Consider the following 25948-nt stretch of genomic DNA (forward strand, 5'->3'; position numbering starts at 1 on the left):
ATGCCAAACACAGGGGCACTTAATTTCATGAGAAAGTACTACTAGGTCTAAAACCACAGATAACCACAACACAGTGATAGTAGGTGACTTCAATACCCCACTGCCACCAATAAATAGGTCATCAAGAAAAAATTAAAGAAACTCAAGAGTTAAATGTTTTCATGGATCAAAGCCCTCAATGGACCTAACATATCTACAGGACATCCCACCCAAACACTGAAGAGTGCACATTCTTCTCAGCAGTCCATGGAACTTTCTCCAAAATCAACCACATATTAGGATATGAAGCAAATCTCAACAAATATGGGAAATTTGAAATAGCACTCTGCATTCTATCCAACTACAAAGGAATAAAGCTGGATATCAACAGCAAAAGAAACTACAAAAAGTACACAAACTCATGGAATCAAAGCAATACACTATTAAATGAAAGTTGGGTCAAGGGAGAAATCAAGAAGGAAACTTAAAAATTGCTAGAACTGAATGAAAATGAAAACAAACCATACCAAAATCAATGGACCACAATGAAGGTAGTCCTAAGAGGAGGGGCTATAGCATTAGGTTTATATGTCAGAAAATTAGAGACATAAGTTAAGAAAGCACCTGAAGGCCTTGGAAAATCAAGAACAAAAAATACCTAAGAGTAGACAGAAAGAGATAAACAAAATCAGCACTGAAATTAATGAAATAAAAACAAAATAAAAAGAACACAAAGAATCAATGACATGAAGAGTTGGTTCTCTGAAAAGATTAACAAGATTGACAAACTTTTAGCCAAATTAACCAAAAGAAAGTGAAAGAGGGCCCAAATTTTTAAAAAATAAGATATGAAAATAGAAACATTACAATAAACCCTGAGGAAATTCAGAAAGCCATAAGGACCTACTTTAAAAATCTATTTTAAAAAATCTACTTAAAAAATCTAGGTTTTCCACTGAACTGGAAAACTCTAAAAGAAATGGATACATTTCTAGATATGTACAGCCTACCAAAGTTGAATCAAAATGACATAATTTAAACAGATGCATAACAACCAATGAGATAGAAGCATTAATTAAAAATATCTAAACTAAGAAGAGCCCAGGACCAGATGATTCAGTACAGAATTCTACAAGACCTCAAAGAAGAACTAGTAACAATACTCCTCAAATTATTCCATAAAATATTAAAATAAGGAACACATTCAAATATTTTCATTGAAGCCAATATTACTCTGACACCAAAACCAGACAAAGACCCAACCAAAAAAAAAATTATAGCCCAATCTCCCTAATAAACATAGACACAAAATTTCTCAATAACTTGTAAATAGGATTCAAGTATACATCAAAAAGATCATCCACTATGATCAAGTCAGCTTCATGCCAGAGATGCTGCAACATATGTAAATCAATAAATGTAATCCACTACATAAATACTCTCAAAGACAGAAACCACATGATTATCTTTTTAGATGCAGAAAAATCTCAAGTCCTTTGAGAACAATCCAACATCTCTTCATGATAAGAGTCAGGGAAAACCTAGGGATACACAGGACTTATCTCAATATAATAAAGACAACATACAACAAGCCCATAGCCAACATCATGCTAAATGTAGAAAAACTCAAAGCACTTCCACTGAAAAATTTCTCAGCTATTCGTGTTTGTCTTTTGAGAACTCTCTGTTTAGTTTCTTGCCCCATTTTTAATTTTTTGAAATATTTCATTTTAAAAATTTTATTTTATGTGAATGAGTATATTGCCTGCATGTGTGTAAAGTGCACCCATGTAGTGCAATGTCCACAGAGATCAGAAGAGGGTGTCGGATTCCCCTGGAACTGGTATTACAGATGGTTGCTAGCCACCATGGGTTCTGGGAATCAAACCTGGGCCCTTTACAAGAGCAGTCAGTGCTCTTAACCTCTGAGCCATCTCTCCAGCCCACCCCAATTTTTAATTTATGTTTTGTTTTTTGAGTTCTTTGTATATTCTAGATACTAACCCTCTGTCAGATGTAGATTTTTTTTCACAACTCTGCAGACTCCCTCTTCACCCAAATAATGGGCGTTGTACAAAAGCTTTGTAGTTTCGTGAAGTCCCATTTGTCGGTTGTTGGTCTTAATGCCTGAGCTATTTCTGTTCAGAAAATCCTTTCCTGTGCCTGTAAATTCCAGTGTGTTCCCTATGCGCTCCTCTAGTAAACTAAGGATATCAACTCTTATGTTGATGCCCTTGATCTATTTGGAGTTTTGTGTACGGTGAGAGATAGGAACCTATTTTCATCCTACATGTAGGCATTCAGTTTGACCAGCACCATTTGTTGAACATGCTGTCTTTTCTTCAGTGTATATTTTTGGCCCCCTTGTAAAAAAAAAATCAGGTGACTCTTAATGTGTGGACTTTGATCTGGGTCCTCAATTCCATCCCATTGATTAATATGTCTGTTTTAATGCTAGTACCCTGTTGCTTTTATTACTATAGCTCTGTTTTATAATTTGAGGTCAGGGATGGTGATGTCCCAAACTCTTATTTTTATTGCTCAGGATTGTTTTGGCTATCCTGGTTCTTTTGTGTTTACATATAAAAAACTCAGCATGGAGTAGGGAGGTAGGCAAGAAGCCCCATTGTAGCTGAGGAACTACTGGCAATTGATAGCTGCTGGAAGAGGGAGCCTTCGTTTTTTTAAGGGTGTGACATCTGGTAGGTTGACCACACTCTAGGGGATAGATCTACACCCAAGACCATTTGGGGAAAACAAAATAGACTCAATAAGCCTTAAAAAATAGCCCATGTGGACCCTGTCTCAAAAACAAAACTGAAAATGGGTGTGTATTTACTATGCTATTGCAATAGTAGTAACTGTTTAACATTTAACATATTACTAATGAGTAGCAGAGCATTGTAGGTAAGAGCTTATATAATGTGAATGAACTCTGGACCTAGATTAAGGAGATTCAAACACTACTTATGGCAGTAATTGATTTTAGGACTTTGAGCAAGTTAAATAACTTCTTCCTGCCTTTGTTTCTGTCTCAGAAATAGAGGAAAAAATGGTAGCTACCTCATACCTCATTAAGAATTTAATGATTTAAAACATGAAAGCTTATTACAGTAGCTGGCACATAAGGCCTCAGTATTAGATTTTCCTACTGCACCATTAAGACCAGACACAGAAAAGTGAAACCCTTTTCCCTAGCTCTTTAAATCCCTACAGTAGATTCACATGTGTTTAGATCCGAGCAATCAGGACATGGAAATCAGAGTGTATACACAAGAATTAAACTTCATGTTAATGTAATCATGTATAATAATTCTCTTTTTTATTCCTTGAAGTTACCCAAGCACCATCACAATCAAGAAACTTCTATCACTTAGTATTTCTAAAAGCAAACACCCAAGTAATTGTCTCAAGAATGAATCTGACATGTTCACAAGTGAGAAAACGGAGGCAAAAGACAGGGTTTTATGGTGCCTGGTTTAGTGCTGTGCCTAACAGTTTATTTCAATCTCAGTGCTAATGAGTTCACAAGTGGCTTGACTTTTTAAGAAAGGATCACATCATTAGCGTGCATTAGTGTGAAGCCCTTTGGCTCAGTCACATTTCCTCTACAACTGTGTATTTTACTGTTGGAAATTTGAAGGTCTTTATGCTTGTCATTCAGTGTCAAAGAACTGAAATTGGTTTTAATTGTAAGCAGTAAATCTGATGTTGGAAGGATTATCGCTTAAACTGTTTAAAATTCTAATAAAATAACTTCCTTTCTAAGGAAAAAAATAAAACAGCGTAGAACTGGGGAAATGGGCAGCAGGTTCCAACCTTAGCCAAAGAACTATTGGCAGCTGATTACTGCTGGGATGAGGGAGAGTTGATCTTCTTTAAGGGAGACAGTATAATCAAAGATTAAAGGGGTCAATATAATTTTTTAAGAGTCCATGCGTATAGCTAAAGGCCACATAACAAGAAATAATGCCTGACAGAAGATATCGTCCTTTGAGTTGTTAGCCAGGGTGGCCTAAGAGACTCCCAGACAGTAACCCGGCATAGAACTGGGAAAATGAACAGCAGATCCCAATCTTATCTAAAGGAATATTGACAACTGATTACTCCTAGATGAGGAAGAGCTGATCTTCCTAAAACAAGGAACTCTAGATGGGCTGACTAGATTCAGCGGATGGACAAGAACTGGGGAATGGCCAGGGGCGCCGACAACACAGTGGACAGCAACAGGGATGACAGAGTATATGGGCTCCAGTGGGGGGAGGCTATGGGAGGGTGCCATTTGGGAAGTGGGTATATAGATGAATAAGATTGTTTGGGATGTTCTGTATGAAATACACACAGAAAAATCAACAAATTTAAAAAATGGGTTATATTTGAGGAAGAAGTATAAAAATTTGCTTCATGTTAATTAGTAGAAGTGGAAAACATTACCACTGAAATCTACCCGATGACTTTATATCCACATTCAAGTGACAAGGATCCAAGTGTAACCACCTGTGACTAGTAATAATCAGATGCACAGAGATTAGAGACACATATGCAAACATTTAAGCGTTAGTAGCTTAATGAGTTTTTCTGTATGAAAACAGTATATTTTAAAATGAAATGAAGATCTTTTTTAAAGGCTAAAACCTAATTCAGAGGCTGGAGAGAGGGCTCAGTGGTTAAGAATATTAACTGTTCTTGCAGAAGACATGGGTTCAAATCCCAGCACCCACATGGCAGCTAACAACTGTCCATAACTCCAGTTCCAGGGGCTCCGACAGCCTCTTCTGTCCTTCATGGGCATTGCACAACACGGGTGCACTTATCTACATGCAGGCAATACACACATAGACATAAAAATATTAAATAAAATATATTAAGAAAACCTCAATTTTATGTCTTTTAGGGTTTATACTGAGTTCAGTATTGTATAACTGTATTAATTCAACTGTGAACCTAAAAATTTACAGCCATTTTTGAAAGAGATGCATCTTTGCTCTGGAAAGTGTTATTGAATATGTTAATGCTGTAATGAAATGCTTCTTCTAATCATGCGGTTATTAAATAAATAATTAAAAAAAACAGAAAAATAATAATACAGGGTCATAAAGTGATGGGGTAGAGAAGTGGGGGATCTGAGAGGACATGGGGAAGAGGATCTGAATATGATCAAAATACATTGTATGAAATTCTCAAAGTGTCTATAAACGTAGTATTTTAAAAAAGACTTAGGCACCCAGAATCAATAAAAGTATTCTTTACAAAAAAGACCCAGGAGCCAGGTGCAGTGGCACACACCTTTAATCCCAGGACTCAGGCGGCAGAGGAGGGAGGAGCTCTGCAAGAGTGAGGCCAGCCTGGTCTACAGAGCAAGTTCCAGGCCAACTGGGGCTGCAGGGAGACCCAGTCTAAAAAACAAACAAACCAGGAAGTTACAAGTCCCAAGAAACACCTGAAACAAGATTCATAAGGCCCCTTCCTCCCAAAATTGTACAAGCAGCAAGAACTGCTGGTAAAAAGAGACTGACTGACCAGCAGATCTGCCTCCAGGTGTGCAGAGCACTCCAGGGATGCATCTTTTATGAGTCACTACCATGTTGGGGTGGGCCTCTTAGTGATACAGCTGCCTAAGTCATCCGCACTCCTGAAAGTAACATCAATAAACTCGTCTACACGTGGGCAATACACACATACACATTTGCTAAGCCGGATTTGGGTGAAGTCGTTTTTTCCGTCTGCTGCTGGTGCCCTATCTGGTATAATATAAATTTGTTCCCATTGCCTCAGAAAAAGCCACACAACTTCATATGCTCACTTTGCACCAGGTTTCCATGTCCTTCCATGACCTGGCCATGGTCAGCACTTTAGGATGACAATGTGCGGGTGGTATTGGTTTGTAACTTTTGCTCTAACTGTATGTGGAGTACAGCAGTCTCTCAGTACCCACAGAAAACTGCTTCTAAGATCCACTAAGATATCAAAATCCAAGACAAAGTCCCTTGTATATAAAATGGCTTCGCATTTTCATACAATATAGACAAATCCTACACCATCTCCAGATCACTTGCTAGATCAGACTCTCTTGCTGTTCCACCCTTCTCTCTCAGAAACCAGGCTACCTCCCACCCCCACCCCTGCAGCTCTCTCTCTGGGACTGGGTGCCGATCAAAGGACGTGCTGTGACCCTACAGCTCCTACAGGTAATTCAGCTCTCTCCCTTCCATTTGCAGCTGTAAGCAAGTCTAGCCCTTTGATCTCTAGATCAAGGACAACCTTGAATTATAACTTCATCTAGTGCCTTCCTGACTTGTAATTCCTAGCATGTATGCCAGGCCAGGCTAGATCACATGATGTGGAAATTAGCCTAGATCACATGATTTGAAAGCCCCTGCCACCCCCTCCCACTTAAAACCTGTGAGGAAGAAGCCCCCTTTGTCTTCAGGAACTAAGGGCTCTCTTTCCTTCAGGACTGTCCCCCGCCCCCCAGCATGCTGTATACATGGTGGCTGTCTTCCCAGATGTAGTTCCTCTTGGGAATTTGAAGGCTCTCTCTCTCTCTCTCTCTCTCTCTCTCACACACACACACACACACACACAAAATAAAGTTTTAAAAGGTTTATTCTTTCAATCTCCTACAAGTTTAAAATCGCATTTGCTGTAAACACGTTATTGAGAGGAATTGCTACAATTATCTCTCCTAAAGCTTTCTCACCTCAAGGCCCAATCATAGCTGCCCGTGGTCCTGACACTCTTCTAATAAAGCAGACCAGAGGGGAATTTCATCTGTTTTCCTTTTCTATAAACCTGCTGTTCTAACATTCATAATGCTATGTAAACAGCTGTCATATGTATTGTCTGGTAGATAATGGCAAGACGGTCTATGCATGCTTATACAGACACGGGTTTTTGGTTTCTTTGTTTTTGTTTTTCCTGAAGTTACACAGTTTGCTAGGGAAAGCTGACTGTTTATCAGGTGTTCATATCTACCACAGCCAGTACAGCCTTGAAAATGATGTCCCAGCAGCTCTGTGGCTGGATAAAACAGCAGTCTTCCATCCCAAGGAGATAGCTCAGGGGCAGGCTTTCCATGACCTTCCCCCAAAAACCTCTACCACTATGGTCCTGACCCCACCTGTGTGAGCCCAGAAAGCTTTGGAAGGTGTGCTGTCTCTCTGAGGCCTCCAGAATTGGGCTGGCCGGTGGCAGAGGAAATCTTCATTTTGCTGTTAAAAGTGGGGAGGCAGGGACGACCACACTCAATGTCCCCAAAGCCCCACCACCACCACAGCACCCCAGAGACCAAATCAGATCCACAAATAGAAGGGAGGTCCCTACACCTTTGTGAAATTCCTCAAGCCCAGAGCCAAGCTGGAGAAGAGGAAGCTCAGCAGGAGGTGGCCTCCTGCCAGGGAAGAGGGATGGGGCTGGATGCTAGCCTGTCTTGGGCTCTCTCAGGTAGGGTCCCTCCAACTCCCTAGCTATTTCTAGCTAGTAGGTTCTTTAAATGTTGTGTGATGCCTGAGAAAATTTTATTCTTGGCAATTCTGTCACATAGAACCCTACGTGGATATGCAGTGTGCCCCAGGAAGCAACTGAGAGAGGCAGGCTCCAAATCACTCACAGAAGATCCACAGGGCTTCCAAAACAGGACTGCTAGATGGCCCATCCCTTCCCATCCCACCTCCACTTGACAGTAAAGTCACGCAACTAGCCTGGAGGCAACCATGGTGGCACCTTCATCTCTAAATATGCCAAGACAGTCAGCAAACTGAGTCAGTCACCCAGAAAACTGAGCTGAAGTCTCGGGCATTGTGCCAAGCAGAGAGCTCTGCCCCAGCCATTCCAGCTGGGATGACCCATAGTCTGGCCAGAACTGGGCCCCCAGAGGACCACCCAGGCAGGAACCTGCAGCACCCTGATGTCCACACAGAGTCCAGAAGCCCAGAAGAAAATGCAGGACACTAAGAGGCCAGCAGGGGGCAATGCCCCAGACAGACCACACAGCCTGGGCCAATACCTTAGTTGGACACACAGTAGTGGGCCTTCTCACAGCTTTACTTGCGGCTTGGTGGCATTTTATACGCACTGATGGTGAGACAGGAGCACACAGACTTTCTCAATGTGATGGGAACTGTCCTGAGGGGAATGCAACCTCAGGATACCCTTCGCTGGTCTGTATGATGGCCTCTGATTGGCCATCAGGAGTGCTGGAGTCTGTGTGGTGAGCTCTGATTGGCCATCTGGAGCAGTCAGCTTGACAAGATTTATGAGCTAGGTCACTGGCTTGCTGGTAATATTTTTAAATCATTCTAGAAAGAGTCTGAAGGCAGGAAAGAGTTAGGGCCACAGAAAGTAGGAAGGAATCAGCCCCAGGCAGCCAAAATGGCTGGGCCTCCTTGGGACCAGTGATGCCTGGGAGCCTCAGAAATAATTCAAAAGCAGTGGGCTACCCAGTGAACAAGAGCCAGCGGGAAGGCACAGCAGGTAAAGGAGCTTGCTGCCAAGCCTAACGGCCTGGGACCCATGAGGTGGAAGGAGAGAGCCAACTCCTGTAAACTGTCCTCTGGCCTCCACACACTCAGTGGCACATGCTCACACGCATGCGTGCACAAACACACAAACACCAAATAAAATAAAAACAGTAAAATAAAAAATTTAAGAAAAGGATGATTTTTTTTTTTTTTTTCCTGATTTTGCGATTCAGAAGAGTGCTTCTACTCTCCATCCAACCTCTAGAAAATTAGTTTGGCCTGAGGGAGGTGGAAGCTCTTCCTAGTTACTTCTTTCTACTTAATGTTAGTTAGCTTTGGAGCCTGTGGTAGGCTGGTGCGATTCAGAAGAGTGCTTCTACTCTCCATCCAACCTCTAGAAAATTAGTTTGGCCTGAGGGAGGTGGAAGCTCTTCCTGGTTACTTCTTTCTACTTAATGTTAGTTAGCTTTGGAGCCTGTGGTAGGCTGGTCTACTACTTTAGGGCCTGTGGCAAGGAGCACCGTGTAGTGGGAGCACATGATAGAGGAGGCTGGTCACCTTATGGCAGCCAAGAAGCAAAAAGAGGAAGGAAGAGATCCACATCCCAACATCCCCTTCTGACACACCCCAGTGACCTAACTTCTTCCCACTGGGTCCCACCTCCTGAAGGTTCAGCACCAAGGTGAGACTAAGTCTTTAACAGGTAGGCCTTCAGGGAACATTCCAGATCCAAACCACAGTATATCCTATTCTTAGATGCCTTTGGAACTTTTAGAGAAATTAATTTTTTCAAATTATTTTCCCACCCATCTAGCTGGTCCTCTCATGTTTCAGTGGCCAAACAAGGTAGACTTGAAAACCATTGTCATGGGGGGGGGGGAATCACTCCTCAAGAAATCATGAGCTATAGGGTCAAATGCTGCACCTCTGTTGCTACCGTGTTGTGTTTGGTTGACAAGTTGCACAGTGCTTGGTTCCTCAACCTTAGAAGATTCTGTGGAGCAGACCTAGGTTCTCCACTTGGGCCATGTCAGAAGGCCCCGGGGAGCTGAAGGAAGCACAGGCTGCTGGCCCCTCACTAGGGTTCTCACTCCACAGGTCATTTTGGAACAGGTTTCAGGTGCTGTTAAAACTGCTAGACAGGGATCCCACTACACATGACTCAAAGCTCTATTGGTCTTCATAGTATTATCAACTATATTTAACCACCTCAGGCTGGGGATGTGGCTCAGTTGGTAGAGTGTTTGCCCAACATGCATGAAACCTGTTCAAGCTCATCCTTGGCTACATTGCAAGTCTGAGGCCAGCCTCTGCTATATGACACTTGCCTCAAAAAAGAATAAAAAAAGCTAGAGTAAGTAAGGGTCAATAATGCATGAAGCACATGGCCCCCCAGAAATGGTTAGGACCTGGCTATATTGTTCTTTTCTTAGCAGATGGGAGATTTAACACACTCTGGAGATAATGGGTGTCCCAGAAAGAATCTGTGCAGTAGACAACTACAAGCACTGTTTAAAGAGTTTTCACTTACATATACACTTAGTCAATGGCAAGATAGTTGCCACTGGCCCCCTCCAAAGAATCATACCAAAACAGGTAAAGCTGTCATAAGAGATGTGTCCCAATTAAGAATTAGAGGTATAGGACCAGCGTGCACACTGGACCCTGTACACCCTTTGGTCACACACCCTCTGTCAGCCCCCATCCCACAACAGTACTCATTTTTCACCCTTTCCAGGTCAGGCTCTGGACTGAGAACTGAGAATAGACAGCCATGCTTGCTCTGATAGTCCAGGATCACCTGCCAGGAAATGGTGCCTCCCACAGCGGGCTGGGCCATCCTGCATCAATTAACCAGAAAGACACTCCTCCAGCAGAGGACCCAGGTTCAATTTTCAGCACCCACATGGCCACTAACAACCACCTGTAACTCCAGTTCCATCCGACACCCTCTTCTGACTTCTGTGGGCGTTGCACATATGGGTGCACTGACATATATGCAGGCAATACACTCATACACATAAAAAATAAAAATAATAGGGGGCTGGAGAGATGGGTCAGCAGTTAAGAACACTGAATGTTCTTGCAGAAGACCCAGGTTCAAATCCCAGCACCCACACGGCAGGTAACAACTGTCCATAACTCCAGTTCCAGGTGATCCAACAGTCTCTTCTGTTCTCTGCGGCCATATACACACACACACACACACACACACACACACACACACATATATATATATATATATATATATATATATATATATACTGTCTGTCTTGTCCATTTGTTTTGAGACAGTCTCAAGTAACCCAGGGTGACTTTAAACACTATGTAACTGAGGATGATCATGATCTCATGATCCTCTGCCTCTACTTCCTAAGTGCTGTGATTACAGGCGTGCATCACCACACCGAGTTTTACATAGTGTAGGGTGCTGAACCTAGGGACTCATGCATACTAGATAATCACTGCACCACCTGAACTACAGACTTGGCCTGATAAGTTGTTTTAAAGAGACACACTTTAGCTTTGAAGGCATACGCAGTCTGAAACTCATCTCCAGTGTGGAGGAAAAGAAATGGAAGAAAAACCACTGTAGAATAAAGCCATTGAGATGAAAAATGGAAATGTGTGCTATATTTGGGTTCCAATTCCAACAGTTCATAAGGAAAAACATGCCTTTGAGATATGTAGGAAAGTCTTAATAGCAGCTAGACATTGGGTAATGTCTAGTATTTTTGGTCTTTGATGAATGGTGATGTTATGGGTTTATTTTTAATTATTTTTCTTTTGACAGTCTCTCTATGCAGCCTTGGTTGGCTTGGAACTCAAGGCTGGCCTTGAAGTCATAGAGATGCAGCTGCCTCTGCCTTGGAATCCTAGGGTAAAGGAATGTTCCACCACACCCTGCTCTTTTCTATGTTCTTCCTGGCAGAGATGCATGCTGAAGGTGTTTGCAAGCGAAATGTTGGTCTATCAAATGTTATGAACACCTAAAATATGTCCTCCTTTCTGTTTATTCCTATTCTTTTTTCCTTCCTGAATAATCAGTCCCAAATCCAGGCAAAGATAGGCATGGCCATGGGGAGTGAAGGTGACCACAACAGGCCAATGGGAGGAGTCTGTGCCTACACAGGTGGTGGACCAGCACAAGTATCAGAGCCCAAATAGATGGACAGAAAGACCTAGCTACAGTGATGGGCTACTACAGCCTCTTTGTGATTTAATAGATAAAAACCCTACTGTGTGCTCTGAAACATGCAACAGCTTGAGGCCACATGAGTCAAGCCTACTGAGGACCCGGTTGCTTTTGTGGGGGTGGCTTGCTCGGTGCAAGCTCAGTACCCATCCTACTGTGCTGGCCCTGCAAGGCCAAAAGGATGAATCAATCACTAGTGACTCAAAGGATAATTTTAGACACACAAGGACTGATGGAATGATTCAGGTGCTGAAAGACTCCGTCTCTGAGGCTTCTCCCACCGCCGCCGTCACTGGCTCTCTTCAGTGCTATTTTAGGTTCCCTGTCTTCAGCACACTACCACAGAAGCTCAGAGCTGCCTCAGGTGGCCTTCTGCTTGCTTCCTAGTGGTCTCAGCTCACAGTGAGAGAGCTCAGAAGCTGCTAGACTGAAGTAAATTTAGACACAGAACTGTTTTTTTTTTGCATCCTTCTTTCTCTAAGTAATCTGGCTTGCTAAGCTTCCCCCTTTATACTCAGGGACCAGCCAATTACCATGAAAATCAGATGAATAAATATTGAGGAGACCGTGTTCAGCATCTATTTCGGCATCTTCACAGCAAGGAGGCAGCTTTACAATCTTAATTAAGTCTTTCATTTCCACCTTCCTCCCAGATAAAGCTATCCTCTGTAGGGTCAATTAAACCAGATAATCAGATCCAGCCAAAAGCACCCCAAAGAACAATCATTAGTGGGTGTGACTTAAGAATTGAATTTCACTCCAAAATTAAAATTATATGAACAGCCACCCTGTTCACAGACATCTGGCTTAACCAACCACATGCCATTTCTTCGTGTTCTGCACCATCTTGATACTGGCTTGTGAAACTATAATAAACACATTGACAGTCGGGTATGATGGTCAATTTAAATCGTTAATGTGGCACAATCTAGAATTACCTGGGAAGAGAGTCTCAAGGAGGAATTGTCTGGATTAGGCTGGCTGTGGGCATGTCTATAGGAGGTTATCTTGATCATGATCATTGATATGGAAAGATCCGACCACTGTGAGTAGCACTGTTTCCTGGGCGGGGAATCCTGGATTGTGTAAGTGTAGAGAAAGTGAGCTGAGCACTGGTGTGCCTGCATTAGTTCACTGCTCTGTGCTCTGGACTGAGGATGTATAACCAGCTGATTCAATTTCCTGCCACCTTGACTTCCCTGCAGTGATGGGCTGTAAGGAATTGAGGGCCGAAGAAACCCTTTTTCCCTTAAGTTGCTTTTGCCAGGGTATTTTATCACAGCAAAAGGAAAGGAAACAAAGATACGTGGCGTGTCTTTCAAAATCATTCCTTGGGGTATAGTCAATGAACACACAATCCAATCATCTTTGTGCCACATGATGATAAACTTAGCTAGATTTTTTTTTAACATTTCATGTTTTTAAACACCAAATTTCAATGGAAATATTTATATTCTCACAGGATTGCTATTTTCTTTTTGATAATTACAACTGAATTATTGGCAAGTGGAGAAACAACTGGACTGCTCCTATTTAGGGAGTCTTGCTTGCAGCTCTTTGCCTGTAAAATTTGCTGTTTTTACTGTAGTTCGTCATTCTAGTCACACACACACACGCACACACACACACATGCACGTATGTACACATGTGCACACACACCCTGTCCCCATAACCCCTTGGAATTTCAGTTCCAAATCTGAAGAGCCTTGGTGGATCAAACATCTGCCCAATGTCTACTGACCACCTGCTGTGTGAACATCTGCTGCGTGTCAGGCACTGTCCCTATGCTGGGGGATACTACAATAATCAAGAATGCTACTCAGGGGGAGATTACAATCTAGTGGAAGGGGAAGTCATATAACAAGAAAATTAGCAAACATGTGCTTTTCATTATGTGTTTAAGCAAAAATAAATCATAGTAAAGAAAGATTACCCAGGGGATTCCATTTGAGACAGCGGTTAGGGAACGGCTCCCTGGAGCAGCATCTGTGATGTAGATAAGCCTCACTGATACTAAGAGGTGAGTGTAAACATATCACCTTGACTCCTAAACTGGATGGGCATATACAGAGGTCATGTTCTTTTGTGAAAAGAGACTCTAAAATTTCTGAAGAGCAGGTATCCCCAATCTCATAATTGCCAAGACAAAGCAGTGTTGGGCAAGATCACCTCAGTGTCAGAAAATTCTACCCATGTAGAATCCTGTTTACAGATTTAAGAAAAAATTGCATTCTTCTCTCAAAATACACTGAAGAACATTTGATAAACTTCAATACTATAGAGGATAAAAGCTATTAAGGAATGAATAGATGTGGATTCCACCAAAACAGAGATTATGAGTTGTTGGATAGGGATCCCTAGAAGTCCCTAAAACACTACAGGCTATTACCACTGCTCCTGGTTGCCCACCAGAACTAGACAGTAAGAACCTACTGCTGAACACACACACACACACACACACACACACACACACACACACACTGGATACAGGACACAGAGACATCAATCTGGAACTGAGCTAGAAGCATCCTCTCTGTTGTTCAGAGTGCCTGTATGCAGGCTCCTGGGACAGAAATCAGGGGACTCATCCAGTACTGAACCCTATACATTATAACACCAACAAGCCAAGCAAGATGTGCCCCCAGATGCCATACTGCCATGGTTATCTGGGGGGGGGGTGGTAACCAACCATTTTATACTTGTATTTGATCCAGCTCCAAAAGCAGGCCTGGTACTATAAATAAACCTGGTCAAAAGCTTACAGCTGAAAAATATTGGTTCATAGATATATAGCAGGTGTCAAAAAAGTATTCAATACATATTTGTTGTGTGAAGGAAAGGGGTCTTTCAGGCTGGGAAGGAGAGTCTACCAAAATCTACAAAAAACCTACTGGACACATCCTCCCAGAAGTAAAATCCTAAACATCACCTTTCAGAATATGCCAGATGTGGGTGTCCCTTCCCAGTCAACGTTCAAAGCACCTTCCTCCCCAGAAGACACAATGGGATGGGAACATGTTTAAGATGGGGTCTTGAAAGCCAGGCCAGGCATGGTGGCACACACTTATACTCATCTGCTAGGAACATGCAGTTAAAGGTGTGAAAAGCAGACCCGAAATATCCCCCTATCCTTACTCTCACAGATCAACAACAGCAGACAGAGAAGGAACAGAGATGAAAGCCCTGCAGGGCTGCTGGCCTGCCAACCTTCTAGAGCAAATGTAAACTCCAGTGAACTTCAATGGACAGATTTCCTCTGACCCCAAATCTCCCACTCCTGGCACATGCCCCAGAAAGAATGTCCCTTGTACAGAGAAAAGTATGCACAAGGGTTTGTGATAGCTTAGACACCTTCCCTAGAGAGGTCAGTAGGTGGCACAAAATTTGAGTATGATAGACTCTGAACAACCCACCCATGAAGCTATCCCATCTCAAAACCACATCTTGGAGGCTGGGGAGATGGATTAGTGGGTAAAGCGCTTGCCACACAAACATGAGAACCTGAGTTTGGATCCCCAGAGCCCACATTTAATCAGACATGGTGCACACATCTGGAGCCCCAGTGCTCCAAGGCAAGACAGGAGGTGGAGACAGGAGAATTCTGTCCCTGAATGCTAAGGGACCAGCTAGCCTGGCATCTACAGATGGCACAAGGGAGCCTGTCTCTAACAAGGTGGAAGGTGAGAACTCACACCTAGGTTGCTCTATGACCTCTATGTGTGCATAGTGCCACATGCACATTCACACTTACAGTTGAACACACATACACACACTAGATACGTACACATATACACACTACATACATACATTACACACACTACTTAACACCACACTTAGATACTAAATAAACACTACATGCACATACACTATACACACAGTATACACACCATACACATTGCATATACATACACATACTACATACATGTACACATAGAAAATAGAAATCTATGCTGAGGGGAAAAAAGGGAAATGGAAGGGGATTTGTGGAAACACATCATGTTTGCAGACTTCTAAAAGGCACAAATGCAAAATATCCATTTCTCTCGATAACGTGTTAAAACAGAAACCTCCAGAAGGGGAGCTAGAAGGAAGTAGATGTACACATTCTGTCCTTGGGCATGGCTGCCTCAGTATCAAGATAACTACACAGAGGCAGATGGTTCCAGAGTGCCAAGGGCTGAGGTATGTGGGCATCTCAGTCTCGGTCCCTGAATCGCCTCAGGTAACTCACCCCCATCCTCAGCCTGTGCCCCCAAACACACAGTTCAATTGTGTTCAAGTCCCACCAAACGGCAAAGCTGCATCCTACCTATCCATCACTGGATAAGAGGTTTTAAATAACAATCCTGGCATTTACTCAATGATTAGGTTGATTAAATTGTACTTATTAAACTTGACAATTATTGAACTATACCTGGGGTGAAGTCAATTATACTTATTAATTGGCAGATGGAAAAGCTAGACAAACCCACAGAACTACTCAGAAGGATTTTACTGCCAACTTGGTGTCAGGAGGCTATACCTCCCTGATGTGGAAAACACGAGGCTTATTAATGGGAGTTTGCCCACTGCCCAGCACATTTTATAGCCTACAGAGAAAAAGTCCATGGATTCCGGTTTCAGAAACATTGGGAATAAATATTAAAATCCCAGCAGCCTTTATTTCCTTGTCCACTATGAATATATTGGGAAAGAAATAGTGTTCTTTATTATGTGGTGTGTGTGTGTGTGTATGTGCGCGCGCGCATGTGTGTATGTGTGTGTGTGTGTGTGCGCGCGCGAGTGTGTGTATGTGTCTGTGTGTGTGTGTGTGTGTGTGTGTATACAAGTGCCCATGGAGACCAGAAGAGTGCATCTGGAGCTGGAGTTACAGCAGTTATGAGCTGCCTGACACAAGTGCTAGGAACAGAATTCTAGTCCTCTCAAGGGCTGCAACTGCTCTTAAACACTGAACCATTTTTCCAGCCCCTAAAATTGTTCTTTTTATAGCTCTTTCTTTTCACAGTTCTCTTTATATCTTTATAGTTTTCTATCTCACATTTAAGTTTCAGTTCCAAATAGAGGTATTTTTGAATATGATATGAAATAGGGACAGTTTTTAAGTATCCTTACAGTAAGCCAAAGTTTCCTTCTTTATGTTGTGTGTGTGTGTGTGTGTGTGTGTATGTGTGTGTGTGTATGTGAATTTGGATGTGCATGTGCCATAGTCTGCATGCAGCGGTCAGAGGACAACCTTGGGTGTCAGTCCTTACCTTCCATCTGTCTGAGACTCTTGTTGTTGACATCTCTTGCTGTCTGCAGCTATATACAGCACACTAGCTTCTGGGAATTCTGTCTCTACCTCCATCTCACCAAAGGAGCACTAGGATTGCAGACACTAGCCTGCCTGGCTTCGATGGGATTCTAGGGACTCAAATTCAGGTTTTCATGCTTACACGGTATTGTGGTTTGAATGAAAAAATACCCCTTATAGATTCCCCATCAGTTTTACTCAGGGGGAGCTTATGAAATCTTAGGAGGTACAGCCTTAATGAAGGGAGTATGTCCCTGGGGGGTGAGCTTTGAGAGTATTTAATCTCTCTCTCTCTCTCTCTCTCTCTCTCTCTCTCTCTCTCTCCCTTCTCTCTCTCGCCAATATCTCACTCCTACTGCCATGCCCTCCCCACCATTATGGTCATTTATCTCCCAGGAACCATATGCTAAAATAACCTTTCTTCTCTAAGTTGCTTTTGGTCATAGTATTTTATCACAGCAACAAAAAGGTAATCAACATGCATGGTATCTCTTTGCTTACTGAGCCACATCCCTAGCCCCTATTTCTTTATCTCGAAAAAATGGGGGTTTTAAATTTCTAGTTATATGCGTATGTGTCCATGTGTATATGTGCACATGACTGTAAGTGCCCATGTAGGCCAGAAGAGGGCGTTGGATCCTCTGGAGTAGGAGTTATTGGAGGTTGTGAGCTTCCAGATGTGTGCTGGAAACTAAACTTAGGTTCTCTGGAAGAGCAGTAAGTATTCTTAGTCACTGAGCCATCTCTCTAGCCCCTGATTGTAATTTTTTTCATCGTAAAGGACATGAAGATCAAATTCTTTAGCCTGGACTATGATAATTTCCCAAGTTTTATAGCTCATACATGGTATTGACCACTGACAGCTGCCACATAAGATTCCTGTCCCTGGCAGGTACATGTTGATAGAGGAGGCAGTGTGGAAGTTGCCTCATGCAAGGCTCAGTAAATAGAGATAGTTAAATGTAGGCATGAAATCCTTGGAAGGTGCCTGCCTGTGCCTCACCGTGCCCTCAGGGTCCACCAGCAGCAGATGCTTGGCCTGACCATTATGCATGCCGGTGAGAACGAAGGAACCAGGGTTGGTGGTGCTCTTTCTGACCAGGAAGTCTCCGTCTTCTTCCAATAGTGCCTCAGCCTCCTTCCTGCTCATCTCTCCTTGGTACCAGGGCTCGGTGTTGAGCTCCTCCAGCATCCTGGCATCTGGAGCTCTGGGCGAGACAGGACTGATGCACTCCACAGATGCTGCTTTGTTCAATATAGGTCCCAAGGGCTGGTTCTTGAGAGCATCTTCAAAAGGCTCTGTCAACAACATTTGACAGCAAGTCAATCCCAGAAGAGTGATAAAAATAGTGTGAGATTTAAGAATGCAAATGTGACTCTTAGAAGGGAAGGAAAATAACTGGCTGGCACCAGAGCAGGAGCATCATAGCAAGAATTTAAATTCACCACCCAAATTTCGGTATGACTCCCTGGTGAGTCTGCTTTCTCCGGACAGCTGGGGTTGTGACTAGTACCAAGGATACAAGCACACACTTTGTCTAGTTGGGTCAAAGGATTTCATTGCCATATTCTTCAAGAGGGCATATACAACTCACTGTTCACACCACTTACCTTCCCTGAGCCAGCCTCCTTAACAAACTTTGAGTACAAACTCATAAAGTATCAAAGGAAAAAGAAACCACAAAAATTTCATTCCATGCAAAGCCCAGTTCACCACCAATTTACTTCAAAATCTCTGGGTGCTTCTTGGGTGACTGCTCCAGGCTAGGGATTCAACTTTCCCTTGACCACCATCACTTGTGTTTGAGCATTGACATCACACTTGACTTAATCCCCTTTGAAACAGACTTCTCCCTATGGCATACCAGTGAGTGTTCAGACTGCTGGGAAAAGCAGCAAATACCGGTGGCAAAAGAATTATCTAAGTTCATCTAATTAAACTTCAGTGTGCAATTTTTCCCAGTAAGACTGGAGGTCTAAGCACTGAGAAAAGGCGCATGGTGCCATGTAAAGATTAGGTACTGCAATGATCATTTCAAAGCACACTGCTCACTTGCTACAGAGCAAGCACAACAAGAACAAGAATGTTCTCTCTTGAGCACAACTCTTCCTCCAAAACCCCACATTGTTCCTAGGACACCGCTTGGATTCTATAGCTATTTGGGGCATGTCGTAGAATAAGTCCACCTAGGTAGATGGTAGGACAGGATGGACAGAAGAGAGAAAAATGCATCAAGCCAAAATTAGATCTTTCTGGTAATTGTTAGATGTTTTACAGACACTGGGAGGAAAACTACCGACTAAATGGTAATTTTCGGCTCTGTGTGAGCACTCATGTATGTGCATGCGTGTATGTGGGCGCCTGTCTTCTTCAATTTCTCTCCATCTTACTCTTTGAGACAAAGGTTTCTCCCTGAACCTGGAGCCCAGTGGGCTGCCACCAAGCCCCAGGGATTCTCCTGTCCCTGCCTCTCCACTGCTAGCATTACAGATGTGTGCTGCCGCACCCAGGATTTTCACGTTAGTTCTAGGGGTCAAGCTCAGGTCCTTGTGCTTTCACAAGCAACACTTTACTGATTGAACCATCCTCCCCAGACCCTAGCTTTCTTTTTATGCTACTTTTTACCTGATTAAATAAGAGTGCTGAAAATCTATACTCTACTGGGTCTTTTTTTGGTTTTTTAAAAAATATTTTATTTATTATTTTTTATGTGTATGTGTGTATTGCCTGCATGTAGGTAAACGCACCCGTGTTGTTCAATGCCTGCAGAGGACAGAAGAGGCTGTCAGAGCCCCTAGAACTGGAGTTACAAAGAGTTGTTAGCTGCCATGTGGGTGCTGGGATTCGAACCCAGGTCTTCTGCAAGAACATTCAGTGTTTTTAACTGCTGAGCCATCTCTCTAGCCCCTTTATTATTATTTTTTTAAATTTTAAGTGTAAAAGTGTATTGCTTGCTTGTATGTAAGTGCACCCAGGTCATGAAATGCCTGTAGAGGTCAGAAGAGGGTATCAGATTCCCTGGGACTGGTTGTTAGCTGCCATGTGGGTGCTGGGAATTGAATCTGGATCCTCTTCAAGAGCAGCCAGTGCTCTTAACTGCTGGACCATCTCTCCAGTCCCTACTCTACTGTTTTTGCATCACATTGCTTGTCTCTGCATTCATTTTTATTGGTAGTAACAGGAGCACCACTAACATTACTGCCATCAGCATCATCAATACCACTATCACCATCATGTCACCATCATCATCATCAACAATACAATTATCAGAATCACTACCAACATCATCTTCAACACTATCACCATCATCATCATTATCATTGCAATGACTAAGATGCCATCCATCATCACTAACATCACTAGCAGCAGCAGCACCACCACCATCCCTGTCATCGCTAACATCAGCAGCAGCAGCATTGTCATTGTTAACATCAGCAGCATCACTAACATCACCAGCATCTGAAGCAGCAGCATCACTAACATCACCAGCATCATCCCCATCATCACTAACAACACTAGCTGATGTGCAGCAATTTCTCTCCTTGAAGGAGGGGCAGGTGGTTCATGAGACTCGGGAAACAAGCTTTACATGTCTGAGAAGGCTGAAACTTAGAAGATTCATGAGGGCCCCTCCCTCAGGTTGCAGAAATGGCAATAATTACTAAGGGATGAGAATCTGATGGGGCAGAGCTGCAGGAGCTGTCAAAAGATGATTCTGCAACCTTCAAGCTAGGCTGTTTTCATGATTCATCACCCATACTAGGGTGGGTACTTTCAGTGATGCAGCTGCCTTTGAGTCACCTGTAAGTGACCCCTCCCCCATACTCCCATACTCCTGTAAGTAACCCTAATAAACTCATTGGTTTACTAAGTTGGACCTTAGTAAAATTGCTACTTTGGTCTACCATCACTTCCCTGTCTAGGATGAACAGATGTTTATGCCACATTTCTCTAGGAAAATTATCACACACATGACCACTAGCATACCACCCATCATCACTAACTACTAGCATCATCATCATTACTAACATTATCATTGCCATGACCATCACTAGCAAACCACTCATCACCATCATCACCACCATTACCACCCTAGCACCTCAGCATCATCACCATCTTCACTAACATCAGTAGCAGTATCACTATTATCATTAGCATCATCACTGCTATAATCACTAATATCACTACCATCACTAACATCAGCAGCATCAGCACTATGATTACCTGCATCATCACTGCTATAATTATGTTAGCATCATTGTCATCACAATAAACATTGATGGCATTATCACCATCATCACTATCATTACTAGCATCATCATGATCACCACTAACAACCAACATCATCACAGCCATCATCATGACCATCATCACTAACATCACCAACACCATTACTATCATCACTAATATCACCAGCATTGTCTGTCATCACCACTAATGCCACTAGCATTGCAAAGAGCATCACTAACATCACCAGTACCATCATCATCATCATCACCATGACTATCATTACCAGTATCATCACCATTATCACTAGAAGCACCATAACCAGTACACCACTCATCATCACTATCATCATTAACATCACCAACATCATCATAGCCATCATAAATAACATCACCAGCAGCATCTCTGCCATCATCACTAATGTCACTGGCATCATCACCATCATCACTAACATCACCAGCAGCATCACCATCATAAATGTCATTACCACTCATCGTTATCATCATCACTAACATCACCAGCATCCATTCTGCCAACCACACTAATATCACCAGCATCATCACTACCATCACCATCATCAGTGTACCACTGTTGGGCCTTCAGGACCCTCATACACATGGAGGAAAATGAGGCCTAATATAATTTCATAAGCCAGGCTAAAGTTTAGCGACCTGTCTCTGGCCTGTCACTTCTGTGTGGAGGTGACTCAGCAGAGCCCTATCTAAGATTGCCTCTGCCCAGTAACAACTGGCATGGTAAATTCCCAGTGGCCCACAGTCTTCACCCCAGATGACACATTCCTATACCCACCCCCTTTTCCACACCCCCTTTGCTTAAACTATATAAGTTGATGCCTGACACAATAAAGTGAGTTCCTGCCTCGACAAGACTCCCGACTTGGTGTAGTCGCCGACACTCACCATCCTGCTCAGCCCCCAAGAGAGGAACCCAGGCTGGTCCTGGCCTCTCCCCCTGTGCCGTACCTGTTGGAGAGCATCCGACATACCACCACTCATCACCATCATCATTAACAGCACTGACATCATCACAGCCATCATAAGAAATATCACCAGCACCATTTCTACCACCATCACTAATGTCACTAGCATTGTCAGTAGCATCACTAATATCATCAGCATCATTACCATCATCACAACATTACCAACATCATCACTGCTATCATCACTGTTCTCATCCTCACCAGTACACCACTCATAATCACCACCATCACTGACATCACCAGCATCATCTCTGCCATCATCACTAACGTCACAAGCATCATCACTAGCATCACTTATACTACCAGCATCATCACCACCACCTCTAACATCATCAATAAATTGCCATCACTACTACTATTTAGCACTAGTGTTCCAGGACGTACAACCCTGAGTGCTGACATGATTTCCATACTTCTAAATAGACAACAGTTCCTTGAAGTTTTTTTTGTTTTTGTTTTTTGTTTTTACTTCGTCTCCTCTTGTTTTGAGAAGAGTAGAAATTGATGGGAGTAAGGTGAATCTAGTTTTCAACTTCCTTAGACTTCAGCCATACCTAACACTTCCCAGGCTCTGGAGTCAAAAGTCAATGGTAAATTGACTAAATTTAACAGTTAAAATGGCCTTCCCATACCTGAAGCCTCTAGACTGCAGCTGAAAGATACTGCAAGAACTCAAGCAGAAATCAGGCACAATGGTACATGCCTGTAATTCTGGCAATCAGAGGCTAAGGTGGGCTGTTGAGTTCAAGGCAAACAAACCTCAGCTATATATGTAACTACCAGGCCAGCCAAAGCTACAGACAGAGACCCTGTCTCAAAACACCAAAACCAAAAATTAAAAACAAACCCTGAAGCATAGGCCAGAGAGTCACTGCTTGGCTCCACAGCTTGAGAAAGGGACTCAGGCTTCTTGGGGTGTTTCTATGTTTTATTAAATGAAAGGGATGGTTGGGTGGTGTGTCAGTTCCCTCCAGGCCATGAGAGTCAACAGTACTTTGGTGGGAATTTGGTATATCTGGAAGCTACAAGGGCTGAGAAGGAGCTGAGTGCAGAGACCACAATGACACCTCATCACAAAAGCACCTCACTCTGTCCTCACCCTCACGAGATGAGCAATGTTGCACTGGCCGGGCTTCTTTGACACATGGTGGTTACTGAACCTCTAGGATTCTCCTTTCCATCCTCTGCAGAGTAGGGACGGCATGGCAACAACCAAAGCTACCTGCACAGTAACCAGGAACTTAACTCAGATGAGAAGTGCCCAGTGTGTGGAAAACGTCAGTGCCAGATTCCCTCCCAGCCCTCTTCAACCCCTCACCTTCTCAAGGAATTAAAACAAGCAGAGTCTAAGCTATAGGGCTGGGGAAATGCCATCATTGGTAAAGTGCTTAAGCATGAGGACTTAAGTTTGTTCCCTAGAACCCACATTAAAAAAAAAACACACACCAAAATCTCACCTGCCTTTACTTCCCTGGGCTGCACAGCCTCTGGGCGGCCTGGTACCAGCACCCTTCTTCGTCCCCAGGAGCACTCTGGACCAGGTCCCACCCTCATATTCCTTTGCTTCCAGGGCTGCACAGCCTCCAGTGTCCTGGTGCAAGCACTTTCCCTGGGTAAGTCCAGTGCACTCAGCAGGCCTTGACTGCCCCAGCCTCTTTCATCCTGCCAGCTCCCCTGCCGAGTCTCTCTTCCTAGGCTGGGTACAGGCCCATTTCTTGTCTTGGCACCCCAGACACATGGGCCAATCTCTCGGCCCAGAGCCACCACAGCTTCCTGATCCTCTGCATCTGGACCAACCCAGTTGGTCCCCAGGAACCCTCTAGGCCTGGTCCCACCCTCACCTCCCTTTACTTCCCCGGGTGGCACAACCACCAGCTTCCTGAGACCAGCATCTATCCTGGGCCCTTCTCCCAGGTCAGCCCAGCACCCAAATTCTTGAGGGCAGCATCTTTCCTGGAGGGACACAGACCTTAGGAGAAAGCCTGAAATCATCTGAGCCTCATCTCATTTGGGCCTCTGTGGGAACTCCTGAAGACAAAAGCAATTAGGCCACTCCAATATAAAATCAAAAGAGAGACTCTGAAGCCTAGACCAACCAGATTTTCATGCCTAACAAGTAAACCACAAAGGTACATAAAGTTTACAAAAAGAAGCAGATCTAAACTCAACAAAGGAAGGCTTGAGTCTCACACAAGAATCAGAAAATACAAAGGAAATTCACATGTCAAAGTTAAAAAGAAAAAATAACAACATGAAAAACCAAAATAACATATACCCCCAAGTACCAATAGTCCTCTAGAGGACTACAATGAGAACTCCCTAGAGATAACTGCAAGTGTGGGATGGACTCCAGGCTGCTTTATCCATTTTAGAAGCTTTTCTCTTCAATGGCCCCTACAAAAGAACTCAGTGAATTTAAAGAACACACAAAGAAATAAAAAAAACTGAAGGAAGATAGGGATAAACTTCTGAATGAATTCAGAAGAGCTAGAAATATTGAAAACTACTCAGGCTGAAATGAAGAAGGAAGTGAAACACTCAGTATGCCAATTAGAAACGACAGGAGAAAGCCTCAACAATAGAATGAATGAAATGGAAAACAGAGCATCAAGACTGGAAGATAAAGTTGATGAACTGGACCACTCAAGCAAAGATTATGAAAAATTATGAAAACACAGGAATGGAATATGCAGGAATTGTGTGACATCATAAAAGGACCAAACTTACACATGATAGGCATACAGGAAGGAGAAGAATCCCAAGATAATGATATGGACCAGATTTTTTACAGGATTGTAGAAGAAAATTTCCCAAAATTAAGGAAAGATATGCCCATACAAATACAAGAAGCACATAGAACACCAAATGGGCAGGACCAGAAAAGAAACTCTCCATGGCACATCATAGTACAAACACTAAATGCTCAGAACAAAGAGACAATACTGAAAGCTGCAAAAGAAAAACAACAAATCACATATACAGGAAAACCCATCAGGATTACAGCTCACTTTTCAGTGCAAACTATGAAAGCCAGAAGAGCCTGGACTAAAGTATTCTCAGCTCTAAATGACCACAGATGCCAACCCAGATTACTTTACCCAGCCAAAATATCTATCATAGTTGAAAGAAAAATTTTCCATGCCATAAATAGGCTGAAAGAATTCAGGTCCACAAAATCAGCCCTTCAGAGAGTTCTTGAAGCAATACAAAGAGTTGAAGAAAGGAATGGCTATACACAAGGGGTGACAGAAACAAATTCAATGAAGGCATAACTGTGGAAATGCACAGCTATCTCAAGAATGTGAACAGAAATAAAAATGACAGGACTCAACACACATCTTTCATTAATAACTTGAAATAACAATGGACTGAACTCCCCAGTCAAAAGATACAAACTAGTTGAATGGATTAAGAAACAAAACCCATCTTTCTGTTGTCTGCAAGAAACTCATCTCACCTTCAAGGACAGGCACTACCTTAAGGTGAAAGGATGCAAAAAAAATATACCAAGCAAATGGTACTAAGAAAAAAGCAGGCGTTGCAATTCTAATATCTGACAAAATATACAACTAATCAGAAGAGACAAAGAAGGCCACTTCATCCTGATCAAAAGAACAATAAACCAAGAAGATATTACAATCATGAACATATATTCACCAACTCTGGTGCACCCGACTTCATAAAAACAATACTACAGGACCCAAATTAGTCCCAACTCATTAATAGTAGGGGATTTCAATACCCCATTGTCACCATTAGATAGGTCAACAGGACAGAGAATTAACAGAGAGCC

At 42.9% G+C, this 25948-nt stretch overlaps 1 protein-coding gene across 3 annotated transcripts in view; it reads right to left on the bottom strand.

Moving 5' to 3' along the window:
* The window catches only part of Shc3 (SHC adaptor protein 3), a 219120-nt gene that overhangs the window by 21056 nt on the left and 172116 nt on the right, over positions 1-25948 (bottom strand). For all 3 annotated transcript variants that reach the window (XM_029558971.1, XM_029558969.1, XM_029558970.1), the window contains one exon: positions 17931-18226. In XM_029558971.1, coding sequence (XP_029414831.1) covers positions 17931-18226 — 296 coding nt within the window. The remainder of the gene's footprint in view (positions 1-17930; positions 18227-25948) is intronic.

The sequence above is a fragment of the Nannospalax galili genome, unplaced genomic scaffold, assembly GCF_000622305.1.
Source record: "Nannospalax galili isolate Female #2095 unplaced genomic scaffold, S.galili_v1.0 scaffold1409, whole genome shotgun sequence".
Lineage (NCBI taxonomy): Eukaryota > Metazoa > Chordata > Mammalia > Rodentia > Spalacidae > Nannospalax > Nannospalax galili.